The sequence below is a fragment of the Bufo gargarizans genome, chromosome 7 (genome assembly GCF_014858855.1).
Source record: "Bufo gargarizans isolate SCDJY-AF-19 chromosome 7, ASM1485885v1, whole genome shotgun sequence".
In the NCBI taxonomy this organism is placed as follows: domain Eukaryota; kingdom Metazoa; phylum Chordata; class Amphibia; order Anura; family Bufonidae; genus Bufo; species Bufo gargarizans.
In genome coordinates, this window is record NC_058086.1 from 161,997,366 (window position 1) to 162,015,406 (window position 18,041).

General features: G+C 42.5%; 1 protein-coding gene across 1 annotated transcript; it reads right to left on the reverse strand.

Moving 5' to 3' along the window:
- Positions 1–302: 302 nt before the first annotated feature.
- LOC122944006 (retinol dehydrogenase 8-like) lies at positions 303–17,284 on the reverse strand. Its single transcript, XM_044302201.1, has 6 exons — positions 17,188–17,284; positions 8,950–9,111; positions 5,175–5,354; positions 4,512–4,605; positions 1,808–1,991; positions 303–583 (listed from the first exon to the last, which is right to left on the reverse strand). Exons 1-6 carry the CDS (start codon positions 17,282–17,284, stop codon positions 350–352), a joined length of 951 nt encoding a protein of 316 aa, XP_044158136.1. The 3' UTR covers positions 303–349.
- Between the last annotated feature and the right edge of the window lie 757 nt (positions 17,285–18,041).

Below are 18,041 nucleotides of genomic sequence, written 5' to 3' on the forward strand. Positions count from 1 at the left end.
GTACAGAAAAAGCCAATTCGTAGCTCCAGTTTTTCCACTTGGAGAATACCCTCATCATCTAAGGACTTCTGCCTCTGCAACCACCATACTCTATCATAACTGTTCACCATACATAATAAAATCCAGTGGATGAACAGTATAACGTGCTCTCGGTGAACATGAGACGTGACTTGATTCTACTACAATAAACCTTGTTAGACATTATAGGAATAATAATATGAAATCTACTGCAGTTTCTAAAACCATTCACAGCTGCAGTCGCCAGCAGGACTGGTTCAACTAAATACAAAATGCATAGAAAGTGATCCATAAGTATTATTATAATGCAATGAGTGGTTTGTACGACGTCCTATGATTGTGGTTTCCCCAAGTCAAAGCTCCTTTTACTCCTCCATCTCAGGAGTTTGATGAAATTTAGGCTGGCATTGAAGATTTTGTCATGCTGAAAGACCATTTTGTAGAAGGTATCGATGGGTAAGTCACCATTGGGATCGGCATATTTTAAAGTTGTCATTGGAGTGTAGAGAGTGTTTGTCTGGTGACGGAACGGTGGATTGTCTGACAGAATAATCTTCATTGTATGCTGTTGATGTAAGAATATTATGTTATGTTGATGTTTTTCACAGCTTATTATCATTAAGTCTTACAGGCTTTCTCTCTTTAAAAAAATAAAATAATTTCTCTCTTATCCCCCTCCCCATTAAAACTCTTAAATACAATGACAGCAATAGTAAATAATGTTAGAGTGACACTGACACATAAAGCTGTGGGTAAATGCATGGTTGTCGGTGTTTACAAATAACCTGTTTAAAAACACACTTGCCTTTGTTATGCTGTTTTAAATTTGAAAACATTCCACTTATTGTCACTTATTTGGGGCAGATTATTGCAGGGGTTTATAAACACACACAGCAGTATTGGAAAAAACAGTAGCTTGTTCTGAACAAGTGTTCAAAATGTATGCCTTAAAGAGGTTATCTAGAAATTTGGTATTGATGACCTATCCTCAGGATAGATCAGCTGTTGGAAGAAGCTACAGTGCTCCCTAAGCACTTAAGCCTTTTCTCAGGCCAGTACAGTCACTTTACATTGGTCACGTGGCACAGATCAGTCCTACTTAGTGGCTTGCAATGCTCACTTATCAAATGGTAACAGACCTAATTTAACGTCTCTTGGCTATAACCAAACTATACACTGCTAATGACTCACTAAAATTAGATTAGTAATTAGGTCCGCATTTATAAATGCTACAAAAATTGCAACAGGTTTTTGGAAAAAAAATGCATAATAACGTAGCATTTGTGGTAAAATATTTGCTGCTGGTGGGATGCTGGGAAATATACCTATTCCACACTTATGAACTGTAGAAGATTTGCAACATGTTTTTGGACAAAAAAAGTCTGTCTTGCGCACAGAAAAGAGTACTGTCTCTTTAAGGATATCTGTGCAGCGCCCTGTATAAATGCCTGTAACTCACCCTATGCTGTCCCTAATGATAAAGCCTGACGTTCTACCTAGTAATTCTTTCTACACCCTGTCTAACCTTAGAATTTAGGAGACAACTATACCCAAGACAGCTGCTCCTAAGTGTGTAAATGTCCAGATTGGCCTTAAGTTGGCCAAACCCTGCTAGATATTCCATCCTGAGTCAGTGATTGTGCTCATAATTGGACCTTGTATGATTAGCTATTGGGCTATTCCATTTTCCAGAAAAGGTGCAAGAACTAGGAGGTATTCCACTGACCCCACCCAGGTGTTGGTGAGACATCTCAGTGGGTTTGGCTGACAGATGACGTATAACTCTTACCTCTGCCACGTCTTCAGCTGTCTGTCCCAAGCTTTGGAAGATTGACTTGTAGTTTTTAAGATAGATATTGGTAAACATCTCTGCAGTCTCCTTATCTGCTGCAGAAAGGTCCATCTTCATTCCATCTTCAAAAGCTTTCCGTTCAAACTCTGTGATCACCGGACCAGGTTCAATGAGGCTCAACCTGTAATATATGAAAAGATTGTTATATAGACACAAAACTTCCACATCTTGATCTTCTGCTGGACATTATTTAGATGTGTCAATGAAAAACAGAGGAAAAAATAATATAGAGTAAGGCTTGTTATAAAGATTAGGTCAATGTTGCCCAACCACCCTGATTTGGGTGGGTTTGGCCAACAATCAAATGTATATGGGGCCTCTCTGCAGTCCCTGATGACATATTGGGAGACATAAAAATAAATAAAAAACATCAAACATAATCAACTGGCCCACGAGTAACTAAAGTTCGTCACACACCTTCGATAACACTTGTTTGGCCAACAGCTATTACTCCCGACTCTCTCACACCTCACATTGAGTTTAATGGGAAATGTACAAATCTGTCTTCAATAAACTCTATTTAGTGGCAGCTGCAAGAAACCAGTACCTCAAGGGGTATTCCCATCTCAAGATCCCCCCCAAGCTCCTTCCACCTGGAGGCGGTTAGAACTATGGAAACAGCCAAGCTGGCTGTGCTATATTGTTTACATTCAAGTTGAGTTTTTCATATATCAGCTTTTCATGGCTGAGATGGGAATAGCATCAGTAAGCACTGGGATAAGCAGAGTTAAAGGAGTTGTCCCACAAAAAATATACTACATTTTTCAAAGCAGCACCTGGATCTGAATACTTTTGTAATTGCGTGTAATTCATTTTTTTTTTATAGCCATTGAATTATTCACTGAAACATATCTGTATAGCGCCACCTGCTGTTTGGACTGTTTCTAATTTCTCTGTCCTGCTCACTGAGATGGAAGCACATGCTTAGTTCAATCTACCAGCTGCAGTAGAAAGGACACATCCCCTGAGAAAGTACACGCCCCCTGAGCTGCCAGCTTGAAATAAATGTAGCAGAGCAATTGGAGCAACTGATGGGGAGATCTCTGGACCCATGTAAGGTACAGGGCCGGTTCTAAGTTTGTTAGAAAGAGGTTGTCATGTACTATATGATATCAGATTTTTTTTATTTTATATTGATCATTGGATAATCCCTTTAAGGAAAAAGCAAAGCAGGCTGTGCTCCACTGTTTCTATAGCTCCTATAGCAGTGAGTGGCAGTTGTGCAAACAGCGTAAGGCCCCATGCACACGGCTGTGTTTCACGGCCGTGTGAGGGCCGTGGAACCGCGGCCTGGATCCCTCCTGAGAGCAGGAGCGCACGGCGTCACTGGTTGCTATGACGCCGTGCGCTCCCTGCTGCCTCCGCAATACAGTAATACACTGGTATGATCTATACCAGTGTATTACTGTACTGTGCCGGCAGCAGGGAGCGCACGGCGTCATAGCAACCAGTGACGCCGTGCGCTCCTGCTCTCAGGAGGGATCCAGGCCGCGGTTCCACGGCCCGCACACGGCCGTGAAACACAGCCGTGTGCATGGGGCCTAACACAGTGAGCTCTGCTGTATCTGGTAGCTTTGGGAACCCTTATTGATACGGGTTTCAAAACAGAAATTCCACACAGATTTTTATGCAGATTTCTCTGCGTTTCCACACCAGATACCAGATCCGCATGTGCCAAATGCTGTGACCCGCATCTCACCTCCTGCACCGTATTTTAATCAGAGACAACTGGAGAAGAAGGACAGAAAATGGCATCTATTTATGGCCACCACAGATTTTGGGGCAGAGGGACAGCTTTTGGAGTAGTGTATTGTGCTGTTCTGCGGTATATGGTTTTGCTGGGATGGTATATTGCGCTATGATATTGCTGCTTACTTTTGTTGCCCCGCTACAACATGGGGCAACTTTAAGTTTTTTTTTTCTAGGGCCACTTTTTCTCAGTTCTCAGTCTGCCCCTGTATGTCCGTTCTTTATTTTTTTTTTGCGTACCGTATGCGTAACCATTAATTTCAATGGGTAGCACGGTGGCTCAGTGGTTAGCACTGGTGCCTTGCAGCGCTGGGGTCCTTAGTTTGAATCCAACCAAGGGCAACATCTGCATGGAGTTTATATGTTCTCCATGTGTTTGCATCGGTTTCCTCCCACACTCCAAAGACATACTGATAGGGACCTTAGATTGTGAGCCCCATTGGGGACAGTTGGATGGTAATGTCTGTAAAGTGCTGCGGAATATAGCAGCGCTATATAAGTTCATTAAATAAATAAATGGGTGTGCAAAAAAAAAAGGAAGTTACTCCCGTTTCCGTATGTCTACATGTCCGTTCCTCAAAAAAATGCCTCATTATTGTCCACAAAACGGACAAAGATAGAACTGTTCTATTAGGGGCCAGCTGTTCCGTTACGCAAAATACGGAATGCATCCGTATTATTTGCGGATCTATGTTTTGCAGACAGCAAAATACATACGGTCGTGTGCATGAGCCCCTACATTGTGGTTTTTCAGCACAGGAAATAAACATGCATAATCCGCAATGTGTGCAGGTAGCCTAAATATCTTTATAGGCTGTGTATCAAAAAAACTGAGAAATATTGCTTCAATGTAATTTCATCACAGAAGAAGGAGGCAAGAAACAAGACTTACTGGAGCTTGAATTTCAGGGCCTGTATTGCTAGACTTTCACAGAAGCCTTCAACAGCAAACTTGGAGGCAGCATAGACATCATTAAACAAAATGCCTGCAAGAAAACGAGTGAATGTTCAAAAATGACAAATATCTAGGAAATATATAATTGAATAAAGTCTGCCAATCATTGGCCTCAGCAGCAGTGATGGTCAGTTCGCAGTGTTCGCCAGCGAACACATGCAGGCTGCCATCTTTAGTAAGGTAGACTCACCCGTCCAGCGATGCACAGGTAAGCCCTTAGCCGGGAGCTGGTCTGAAATCAAATGCAGTCACCGGGAGCAGGCAGTTCCAAGAACAGCACGATGAAGGCCCCCGGAGGCAGTTCTTGGAACTGCCTGCTCCCGATGACTGCATTTGATTTCAGACCGGCTTACCTGTGCATCGCCAGACGGGTGAGTCAAGATGGCAGCCCGCATGGGTTCACTGGCGAACACTGCGAACTGACCATCACTGTTCAGCAGTATATGGCACAAGACCGTTTAGGCCAGTGATTGGTGGTAAGGGTCATGTCATGTGAGGTACATGGCTGCTTTTAATAAGTGTAAACACAAAAATGTTCATAAATATGGGCCAGATTAATATGTTTTCCTGATAGTGACAACCATAGACATGCAGAGGTACCTTGGATTCCCATGACGCTGCTGATAATTACTATGTGACCATTCTTCTTCTTTTTCATATCTGGTAAGATTTCCTTTAGTAGTCTGACCAGTCCAAAGAAATTTGTATCCATCACAGTTTTCATTTCTTCAATGCTTTGACATTCAATAGGTCCTATGAGCCCAACTCCTGCATTGCTAACTGTGGACAGAAAACGGCTCATGTTAGATGCCCCAAAATCAGTACTTTAAGGCTATGGACACATTTGGGGGCACTTATTTTTATCATTGGGTTCTACTCATTTTGGCCTAAAAATCATTTCCTGAATTGATCTTTTTTTAAATATTAAAAAAAAGATCTGTTTACAGTGAATCCCACCAGACAGCAGCTCTCTGGGCTCCAGTCTGCAGCCATTATCTCTGGACTTAGGACAGCTCATAAACACTCATCATATCCCAATTCTTATTAGTTTGATAAGAAGTTAGATTAAATGAGTGTTTATGAGCTGTAAGAAGTTCAGAGAGAAGGCATGCAGAAACTGAAAGTGATACAGGGAAAACTGTTGAAAAATGTTTTAATAGTTTAATGTTTACATTTTTTAGCTCAAAATGAGTAGAATGTAAAGATAAAAAAATTTCCCCAAAGGTGTTCATAGCCTTTAAATTCAAATAGTTTCTTTTGTAATAAAGGTACCATATTTCCATAGATAGTTGGCTAAAAAATACATATGTCCATCAAGTTCAATACTAGATAATTACAAGTCCAGTAGATCCAGAAGAAGGCAAAAATGATGTAAAACAATTTGACACGAGATGGTATCATTCCTTCCTCACCCCTACAGTCAATTGGACAGATCCACATTCTACATTAGAGGGGTTGTCTTATTTTGACAACCCCTTTCCATCTGTGTTATTAGAGGACATAGATGTAGGGTTTCCAGAGTAGAGAGCAGCAACGCTTGCCTTGGCCAACCAAGTCTGTTCACATATTACATTTTAATGGCCGCACATAATACCATATTTCTGGTCACATCTTTTCCCAGCAAAGTAAGCTGCTTTTATATTAAAAGGGGTTCCCCCATCGTATACATTTGACACTTACCCACAGCATTAATGATAAATCTATGATAACTGGGTGCTCCACCACTAGTGGTCCTGAGTCTCTCGTTTCTCCTCACTGCTCAATTGTGAGGGAGGGACTCATTACCCCCATTCTGCTTTTTGGTAGGGGTCACAATGGTGGATCCCAGGATGATCATACATCTACCACCTATCCTTGCTTGAACTGTTTCCAGCTGTTTGAGAAGGCTCCGGCGTTCACAGTAGCCCCGGCCTTCTCCAGCTTTGCCTAGGCCGTGTGATGTTACGTTTGTCAGTCACATGGCCCAGGCGCGGCTCAGCCCCATTGAATTTAAAGGGACTGAGCTGTAATACCAAGCACGGCCGCTGTACAGTATACTGTGCTTGGTGAGCAGGAAGAAGGCCGCGGTGCTAGTGCGAGTGCCGGTGATTTTTCAAACAGCTGATTGGCGGGCGTCCTGGGTGTCAGACACCCACAATCAGATATTAATGACCTATCACTATAGAACTCCTGGAAAACCCCTTTAAGAGGCAGTACAGGAAGTAGTATACATGGAGTGAATTTTAAAAAATGTATACAGAACATTTTAAAAAAATTAAACATGTAGGCTGTTAATATGTGATACGTTTTTGCTAGGGAGGTGGCCCTGTAATTAAAGAATAGAAATTTTGAGTAACAAATACCGTGTTCTTGATGGACGCATTTTACCTACTGATCGTTTTCTGCCATTAATTGAAATGACTTTATTTGCCTTAGGCACAGTGTAAACCTAAAGCAGCAGGTGCTGACTGTGTAGCAAATATTTGCTGTGTATTCCTGTCATAGTCATACAGTAAGAGAGTGGAGACCAATAAATGAGAAATAGTTAGAGAACATCCATATCCTAGCATTAGACATATATTCTTACTATTACGTACTGTAGATTGTATTATATTGTTAGTAAAACTGGGTTCACTAGAAATTGATGTATTGGGTTCTTGAGCATTATTTGTAGGAGTGTTATAAAGAATAACTATCTTATCAGTGTCAGACTGAAGTTCCCTGGGCCCACCAGAGTAAAGTATTCTGAGGGCCCACCCTCACCCTATAAATACTAATCATGATAGAAAACAAAAGGATATATAAAAAAAACAAAAATAGATATAATTCATATAAGATCATAATAGAATTCATAAAAATTCGACACTACTTAATGGAATAAATAGATAAAAATATGTGGAAAGTATTAAAATCAGCTGACAAAGTGAGAATGGATGTACTATTGATAATACTATTTATAACCCCTTGTACTGCAACATTGTAGACATTATTATATAATTGATGGAAGATAATAAAACTAAGTATCAAAGTATGTATGGTTAGAGCAAGCTATGAGCGAGGAAGCTGAGGGTACTTTCACATTGGCGGCAGGGGAGTCCGTCAGGCTGTTCAGGCGGGTGAACAGCCTGTCGGATCTGTCCTGCCGCTAGTTCACGTGTGCCCCCGGACTGCAGCTCCGTACCCATTGACTATGATGGGGGCGGGGGCGGAGTTCCGGCAGCAGCACGGCAGCGCACGCAGAGAGGTGGCCGGACTAGAAGTACTGCATGTCGTACTTTTTGTCCGGCTGCCTCTCGCAGTGCGTTGCCGTGCTGCCGTCAGAACTTCGCCCCCGCCCCATTATAGTGAATGGGGATGTATCCGACAGGCTGTTCACCCGCCGGAACAGCCTGCCGGACTACCCTGCCGACTAATGTGAAAGTACCCTAAGTCCACTGACATGCGCAGTAAGACATGCTTACAAGCAGCACGGAGGGATAGGTGAGTTATTGCCTAAGCGAGGAGAAACGGGAGAGCTCTCTAATAGCAGCGCTTAAAGCAAAATACACATTGAAAAGACGTAGCTACGGTCGGCATGATAGGGACAATGACCTATAATGTCAGTATGGGAGGCTTTAAAAGACCCATCCCAAGTTTCTCAAACACTCACTGCCCGTTACCCTGAAGATGCCAGAGTGTCTTACAGCAGGAGTGAAGCATCTTGATGTACAAGATTTAGTTAACAAGTTAGCAGAAATTAGGACAGGCTAGTAGTAGCACTGTGGGAATAACAGGGCTTATACACTAAAGAAATAAATGGAAAAAGAATGAGACACACTGAGAGTTTTAACAAGATTCAATTGGTCTCTTGGTTATTGTATATAGTGATAATTAAAAGTTATGTTTTAACAATAAGTGACAAGGACATATGTGAAAATAAGGCAGTTGTTAGTTTGAATGACTATTTGTAAATAATTTGATAAAGAGCTTTTATGTATCAAGGGAAAAATAAAAATGGGTCTTAGAATGCGGCGACGTAAAAACTAAAATATTTACAAAGAAAAGGTAAAATAAAAAAGATACAATTGTTGTTGTAAACATTATTTCTGCCATATGGGGAGCACTGATAATAATATTTAATACATTTAAGCTGACTATATATAACATCGTTTATAACATAGTATTTAAGGCTGAAAAAAGACATCCTGTTTAGGTTATTATCCTGCAGTTGATTCAATCAGAAGGCCTTTGCAAGTAAAAACCAGGAGTAGAAACTATAAAGGAATATGTAAGGAAAGGATTTGTGACTATAAAAAATACCATGTCAAATTGGCCCATGGCAGTGATCATGCATGCTCGGCTAGGTCCGTTTTTTTATTGATCAATTATATTATGTCGTCAGCCAAATTCCTGTTACCTAAAATGTCCACTCTTCGATCCGGGATGCTGTTGACGCAGTCTCTGATGGACTCTTCACTGCACACATCCAGCTGTTTGACCTCCAGTGTTGTCCCCGCACATCCTTCTGCGGCTTTTACCAGGTCATCTTGCTTCGACAAGTTTCTCATTGTTGCATAAACTATGCATAAAGAAATAGTAAATGTCATGATTATTGGACTATCGGCAATGTAAGAAGTTCAAAGTAAACTTCAGAACTAAGGCCATTTTCACATAAGCATGTTTGGTCTGGGAAACATGCTCCATGCAAGGACGGATTGGCCGTAGACCTAACAGGGAAATTTCCCGGTGGGCTGATGCCCAGAGGGCCGCCTAAGCCCTCCGCTGGCTGGGTACATAAAGACCTATCGGCGGAAATTAAAGCTGTGAGAACCAGGTATTTATGTACCTGGCCTCACATGCCCTCCTGAATTCAACTGCTGTTGCCCACATCTCACCTCAGCCCCCTGCTCCTTATCTTAATCAGAGACAACTGGAGGAGGAGAACAGTAAATGGCAGCTATCAATGGCCACCACAGAGGGACAGCTTTTGGGGGCAATATATTGTTCTGCACTGTGGTATATGGTTATGATGGGATGGTATTTTGTGCTATGATATTGCTGATGCAGCCTACCTGCATTGCCCCGCCTGCTGTAAATTTGGACCTCCCTACAACATAGGGCCATGTAGTGCCCTGGAGCAGGGAGTACTTTGACATTTGGACATTTGGCTATTTCCCCTATGCAAAGTTAAAACTTCTTACTTTATTCTCCCTAAAAGGGTTAACGTGCATGGTTTAATACTGCATTTTATATATATGTTGTGATATATATCCTGTTCATTATCACTGTATGTACATGACTCTGTGGAAAGGGTTAATGAATACTGAGAGACTGTTAGGGCTTTGATTGAGAAGCTGGTAATTTTACACAGCGGCCATAGGGTTTAGAGAAGACCATGTTTTGGAGGGAAAAAAAACAGACTTGTTTACCGCCAAAAAGCAGACAGCCTGACCTTTTAAATGTCTGGTTTTAGCTATGTTGTTATGTCTGGAAACCTGTTTTTGTCTGAAAAACCTGCTGTGTCATTGCCATTGAGTATCATTGAAGCTGTAATGTCTTTACCAGACGTGAGCTGCAACAATGTATCTGTTTGTGCTGAGTTTCTCCACCTCTCCCACTAGAAGGTTCTAGTCTAGCAAAAACTGTATATAAGAAGAGCAGTCAGAGCCTCTTAGTGTGCTGCAGTTAGGGAACATTGCTTGGAGGAGGAGACTCTGCCAGACTACTGAGTGATCAAAAGAAGACGCTGGGAAGGGGATATGCTGCCACAGACCCTGGATCACCAGCCTTGGACCTGGATACCATCCTTCTGAAGAGAGAGAGGGACAGCTAGCTCAGGCCTTTCCTCAGCATCAACCCCTTCTTCTGCCAGGGAGGAGATTGGAGAAGCCAGCCCAATGCCTCACCTGTATTGTTTTGCACCTGAATTCCTCCAGTAATGAAGCACCCTGGTTTACTGCAGACCCCGACTCTCTGGACTTATTTCCCATTGGGGTGCACCACGCCTTACCATCCCTTCCTGAGAGCAGCAACACGTGGTGACACCTCAACGGTATCCGGGGGATCCAGCATAGCATTGGGGCCACCCCAAACTCGGCCACTGCTGCTACTTTTAGTTTTTATTTTTTTGTCCAGGGCCACTTTATGTTCCCAACCCGGCCCTGGCTCCATATAATGGCTGCATTTCCTGGACCGAACACTGCTCCTGTGACCCGATTATGATTTATAATGCTGTAAGCTCCTGCATGACTGCAGTTTTACTGTACTGTACTGACAACATTATGTGAGCACAATACAGTAGACGCGCGGTCAGCCAGGAACTCAAAACATCATAGGTAAGTTTGATGCTGTGAGTTTGGGTTGGAGGAGCAATGTTCAGTCTGCAAAATCGCACCATCACAAGGAGCATGTTGGCTGGACCAAACAAGCTAGCCAAAATGTGCACAAAACTTTATTTTCTGCAGTTATTAATGTCATATATAATACCTTAAAGGGAAAAGTTTAATAGTTTGTGATTTGTGTAATTTTTTCTGATCTCGCCCCAGAAACAAATGTGAAAATGGAAATGTGAAAATACTGCGGGACTTTCATGTTCTCATCTGAAGCTTTTCGGAGTGTACTTTTATATCCACTTAAACACTTATTCCCTCTGTTGGGAGAGAAAATCTAACGTATCACCCTATAATGTAGAACTTCACCTTTAATCATTTGTAAGTTAAAAGTACATAAAGAGGTCTGAAGATTAAAAACACAAGCGCTTTAGCTCAACCATTAAAGGAAAAAATCTTTCAGCCGTAGCCAAGGAGAGATAATATTACTGTACAATAATAGGTAGTGGTACTTCACATTACCCTCCATTATTTCCTGGTGGGGTGTTGTATCTCCAAAGAAGCAAGAAGCTCCTGTGCTTGTAGGTGACAGTTAAGCTGTTTCCCCATTAGAATGGAGTGGTGTCGTGTGCTTTCCGCATCCATATGTCCATTCCACGAAAAGACAGAACCTGTCCTATACTTGGCCGCAAAATGCAGACCATGGACCCCTTGAAGTCAATGGGTCTCAAAAAATACAGATACAACACGGACAGTATCCTTATTTTGCAGATCTGCAATTTGTAGACTGCAAAATACATACAGTCTTGTGCATGCAGCCTTAGAGAGAAATAACGCCCGATGGGGTATTTATATTGAGAAGGTGCTGACTTAGAGGTCTGGATAGACACTTGGAGAAGAAGAGTGAGGAGTAAGGAAAGGTAGTTATAGTAATGTTGATTAAATTTAACTACTTTTTGGAAAAATTTCTTGGAAAAATTGGAAAAATTGGAGTCCTACTCCCAGGACCTCCACTGATCAGCTGTTCGAAGAAGCCACTGTGCTTGTGCGAGCACTGTGCCCTGAGATACAGCATCAATATCTGTAGCCCGGACACCCCTGTGAGTCAGCTAAACCAACTGTGTGGCTTCCAATAAAATGCCAATGTAGCCAAACAATTCAAATGCAACTTTTGGAGACTGCAGGTCCATAAATTGTTAGCTGTCTTCTTCCAGGACACTACTGAAGCCTGTGCTGGCCATAGTGATAGGACAACCCAGTGGTACTGTTCCAAGCCACCCAGGAGTTTGTGTAAGGAATATTCTGGCAATAGGTTTACATTTACAGTATTTCCTATGGAAAAATATCATGAAAAAGATATGAGAGGGAAAACGGAACAGGGAACCCCTCACAATTATATCATGTCCCTCAACAGGGCATATTGATCTCACTGGTTCTCCCTCCCAGAACACATTAGAACAACATCAAATTACCTGGAATTTAGGAAGTTGGTTAAGACCTGGCTTTTTGTGTAGGATGACGTAGGGGCCCACCAATATAGCCATCGACAAGCGCTTCGATCGGATTGAGTTCCTCTAGAGCGCTATACAAGGACTTAGTAACATAACATAACTGGTTGCAGCTGCAGAGATGAAATTTTACATCATTTTCTGGACATGGGTTACCACTATTACAGTGACCCTCCGGTTCAAGAAAAAATTCACAATAACTTGGGTAGGAACAGAATACCTGGTGTCCTCTTTTGCCTTTTTTTCAGCTGCAGATCTGCCAGTTCTCAGGCCCCTCTTCTGTCATCCAAGATGACCTCATTGCTTCTCAGACCACCTGATCACATTGTGCATTTGGTCCAAGACACTTCCTGATACCCTCGTATTGGCCAGCACTCCTCACGTGAGCAGTGCTGGCCAATCCAAGATCAGGCCTGGACAAACAGGAAGTGTCTTGGACAACCATTGTACAGTGTGATCAGGTGGTCTGAGAAGCAGTGTGGCCATCTTGGATGAAGGAAGAGTAGTCCGGGAATTGGCAGATCTGCAGATGAACAGAAGATCACCATGTAAGTGTATGATCTGAAGGGTCGCTTTAAGTATCAAATCCACATAAACTTTACTAAGAAATTTGAGGATCTGAGGAACATCATATAGAAAAGAGTATGCCCTGGCTAAAAAAAAATATGCTGGATGACAAGGATGTGTAATGTCTACTGAGAATCATCTATGGAAAGGAGGAATGTTCCTGTAAATCCATGAGCATGGCTTCATCAGGGCTGGCGACTGATTGTTATCTGCAGGTGCTCAGTCAGGATCACTAAAGGAGCATCAGTGCAATTTTGGGTGGCTAGGGATCTCTGATAACAGCAGGTTTTAACTTGAGGATAATCTGATGCAACCAGACATGACACATTTCATCCCTAAGGATAAGGTGAGAATAGGCTACAGCAGATAATGGAAGTGAAAAGGAGACTAAGCACCCGACTTCATTAGTCACTAGGTATAATGGTTTTATAAGTCCATCTAAAAGAAAAATTAAGCTATACATTATACTGCGGAATTCCATGTCCACCAGGGGGCGCTAGAACTCATGGATGCTGAAAGTGGTTGTGACTTCACAACTGTAGTGCAATCGTTGATTTTGGTGCTTCCTCAACCTCAGGAACCTATAAACCACATGTATCGGATTATGGGACAATGACAGAATATTTATCTACTCTAAGCTAGGGGGTTATGGCTTTGTTCCCAATGACAGATTGCTTTAAGATTTCAAGGGATTATCCCAAGTTAAGAATGAAAATCTGACATTATATAATTCCTGGCGGTCTTTTTCTAAGGCTGCTTTCACACTAGCGTTCGGGTTTCCGTTCGTGAGCTCCGTTTGAAGGAGCTCACGAGCGGACCCGAACGCAGCCGTCCAGCCCTGATGCAGTCTGAATGGAGGCGGATCCGCTCAGACTGCATCAGTGTGGCGGCGTTCAGCCTCCGCTCCGCTCGCCTCCGCACGGACAGGCGGACAGCTGAACGCTGCTTGCAGCGTTCGGGTGTCCGCCTGGCCGTGCGGAGGCGTGCGGATCCGTCCAGACTTACAATGTAAGTCAATGGGGGCGGATCCGTTTGAAGATGCCACAATGTGGCTCAATCTTCAAGCGGATCCGTCCCCCATTGACTTTACATTGAAAGTCTGGACGGATCCGTCCCAGGCTATTTTCACACTTAGCTTTTTTTAGCTAATATAATGCAGACGGATCCGTTCTGAACGGAGCCTCCGTCTGCATTATTATGGGCGGATCCGTTCAGAACGGATCCGCCCGAACGCTAGTGTGAAAGTAGCCTAACAAAGCTAGAACCAGCCCTGTACTTCGCATGGATCCAGTGCTCACCCAATTCATTGCTTATATTGCTCTGCTAGATCTTCTTCAGGCTGGCAACCCCTGAAGCCGCCTCTCCTTATCACATCTCAGGGGGAATGACCTTTCTGCTCCAACTCTCTCCCTATCACAGCTCAGGGGGCGTGTCCTTCAGCTTCTTTCTTCTGCAACTGTCTCAGCTTGCAGAAGCAGATCTACTATATCTTTGATGGCTAATCTCCGGCACTCCAGCTGTGATAAAACTACGACTCCCGAGATGTACGCTTGCTTGGCTGTTTTCAGAACTTCATAGAAATGAATGGAGCATGCTGGGAGTCGTAGTTTCACCACAGCTGGAGTGACGGAGCTTAGCCATCACTGTGCTATATTATCGTCTCTGCCCAACTGGGAGCAGAATTTAGCATTTGTTTCCCGCTCATATATAGTATAAAGAGAATATCTCACTACTGGAGTATTTTTGTCACAGAAAGTAAATTACAGAAGTAATTATTTTTTTAAGCTTAAAAGCTATGTACACCGTGGGGGGCAATTTTTTTTTAAATTACTGCACTGTACTCATTTTGAGCTAAAAATATTTTTTTTATTTGGTCTTTATTATAAATATGGAGTCCTTTTTTCTGTACAGGGCTGAGATGCTCCAATAAAGGGATCAGAATTTTCTCTCTGCTCAGTCAGATAGCTAGCTGACAGGCTCCTTATCTCTGCTCTCTGACATAAACACTCATTACAGCTCAGTTCTTATCTTACCGATAAGAATGTGGCTTAAATAAGTGTTTGAGACCTTTTAGCAATTTAGAGATAAGGTTTTCTAGATGACTGACACAAAGTAAAAGTAAAAAGTACAATTCACACAGCTTGGTAAGCAGTTAACCCTTTGTGACAGAACGGATGAATATTTTTAATAAAGACCAATTGAAAAAAATGATTTTTTTTAGCCCAAAAGTAAAATGCAATCATAAAACAAATTAGGCCTCCTAAGGTGTACATAGCCTTCAATTATATTTAAAAAATATGATATTTAGTGTATTTTTAAAACAATAACTAACAGAACATTCCAGTTCCAAATCCTTCACACTACAGAATTTGTCAGGCAGCACCCGAACAACTATGTGGGTTGTGTAGTAAGTGGGTGACACCACCGGATCTCTATGGGGACCAGCATGATCCTACAATATAAATCATGACAATTCCTGATCATAACAGAACTGTAAAGGATTGTGTAAAACATTCGCTATAATGTAAGTGTGACTTTTCTTTTCTTTTACGTGTGATAGTTGCTGTATTAGTTATGGAAATAAGCTCAGGCGTCAATAAAGACTGAAGCGGTTTCATTACAGAGAACTGCAACATTTGCAGGAGAAGCCAATGCAAATATTAGATTTTGATCTCCTTTCCAGGATGTTATTTTTATGGCAGCTGAGAAAACACTTGACAGTTTTCTTCCTTGTGTATGTAGCACGGAGAAGAACAAGATGTGTGGCTGGAAATTAGAGCAATTATACACAGCCCTGGTAAAGTGTGACAGAGGGTGGCAGGCAGAGGGTCAGGGTATCTCCTTTTGTAATACCTCTGTTAGACCCACAAATGTATGTGGCCATTAACCACCACGGGTGGGGTCTGTGCTGCAACGTGGTAACCCAACCTCATGGTCCTGGCATTTGGGATATTTAGTGCCACATTCATACCTATGCTACCATCTACAAGTCTGTCTTCAATATTGGTATAAAATTAGCAGATTTTACGTTCACACACACAAGATCTGTTAGGACCCCCCTTCACGTGGTGGACTTTGCCGGCAGAATTTTGGCAAGGACACCACGTGGTGTTTTCAGTGGAGGCTGTGCTGCAGCTCACTGGCCAGTAGTTTAAAGCCGCTACTGCACCAAGAAGGGACTTGGCATGGTGTGTGCGACATCCGAGTTGTCCACTTCCGCCCCATTCGATGGAGCTAAGGTGCGAGCGGATCTGCGGCCAAGCCCTTGCCCCTTTTTCACTCCCCCCTACCACCTTTGCAAGTTAGGTGCAGTAGATTTTTCTAAAACTAGACATATTTTGGCACAATTGACAACAAGGTCTAGGTGCACTCACATTAGTAAACGTGGACCATTTAGAAAGTACCAAACCTCCCATAACCCCACCTAAATTACTGGAATATGATCACCAGTTTGGCTAGACAGACGACCACACTGGAAATACAGTCTAACAAGCCGGCACTCAGGTACAGCATCTAACACATTCTAAGGCCTTGTGCACACCACCATATCCGTTTTTGCTGTCCGCAAATTGTGGATCTGCAAAACACGGATACTGGTCGTGTGCGTTCCGCATTTTGCGTATCGGTACCTCCTGCCCTCTGTTAGAAATGCCTATTCTTGTCCACAATAGGGGGCAAGGATATGACATGTTCTCTTTTTTTTTGTGGGGCCATAGAACGGAAATACAGATGCCGACAGCACACACCAACCAATCCGCAAAAAAATAAAATAAAGATCGGATGCGGACCAAAACTACGCTCGTGTGAATGGGGCTTAAAAGCGTAGTCCAACCTAGAGCCTAGGAATTCTAGATTGCTAACGGTCCGCCATAGCACAGTTTCTTGAATGCAGCTTCATCTCTCGCTTTCTGCAGGAGCTCTGAAGTATCAGATATGACAGCTCAGCCATGAAGATAAAGTGACCTGGAACGAGAGCTGCTTTGAATGCATCGGCAGCTTGATATAGGAGACGGGGGGAAGCGGTATGTTATAATGTGGAAGTGGGTGCAGCACAATCCTTTCTCCATCTCATCTCCAGCCCAGCGTAATAAACAGCGGAGATTTGCTCCGGATCACCAGTAATCCACCTTGATAGATGCAGCTTAAAAATAAAGCAGACACACTCTGCAGACAATGCAAATGTAGGAACTGTTCACACGGCCCGTTCAAATGCATTCTGCCCATCAAAGCCGTGCGGATGGATCAGTTTACCTTTAAATCGTTTCTGTTCATCCTTGGCCAGCTTGGCAGCAATAGCCAGACCTATCCCCGAGGAGCATCCTGTAACAAGCACGTTCTTCAGAGCCATCCCTGTATCTCAGGCCTTTCTGGATACAAATATTATCAAGACAGACAAGAGAGATGTTACTTCTGGGCTTGAGTCCTGGCTTCTCACCGCTTTATCTGGACCCAGGCTGCGTCAGCGCGGCTAAAAATGCAAACCTGCACATTTTGTGGCTAAAGCTGGATAATCCCTTTTTTGACATTAATGTGGGTGAACAGCATAATGACATAATCTGGATAGACAGTGCATGGGGAGGCTGGAAGGGTAAAGCAGAGGTTGAGTTAGGCAACAGCCTTTCGTGTTCCTGGGTGGTTCATTAATTATAGAATACTACTGTAACTGTACTGTAATCCTTCAAACTGATATTTCCAAGCACTTACAGATACCATCACATACTCTCCATGCTTGTTATGACCAGTGTATAAATAGCAATCACTGTGCATTTAGGATGTTTTTTGTTTTTTTTATAATTTTTTACTTAACCACTTCATTACTGAGCAATTTTTTGTTTTTTACTCAATGCTGTCCCAGAGCTATAGCTTTATTTTTAATTTTTCTGATCAAATAGTCATAAGGGGCTTTTTGTACTTTCTCATGGCACCATTTACTATTGCATACGATATAGTGGGAAGCTGGCCAAAAAATTCCAAATTGGTGAAATTGAAAAAAATTTCATTAAATTAAATTCCGCCACACTTTTATTGGTTTTGTTTTTATGGTGTTCCCTATGCGGTAAAAACTATGGGGTTCATTTATCAACCTAAAATACTAATAAATCAGG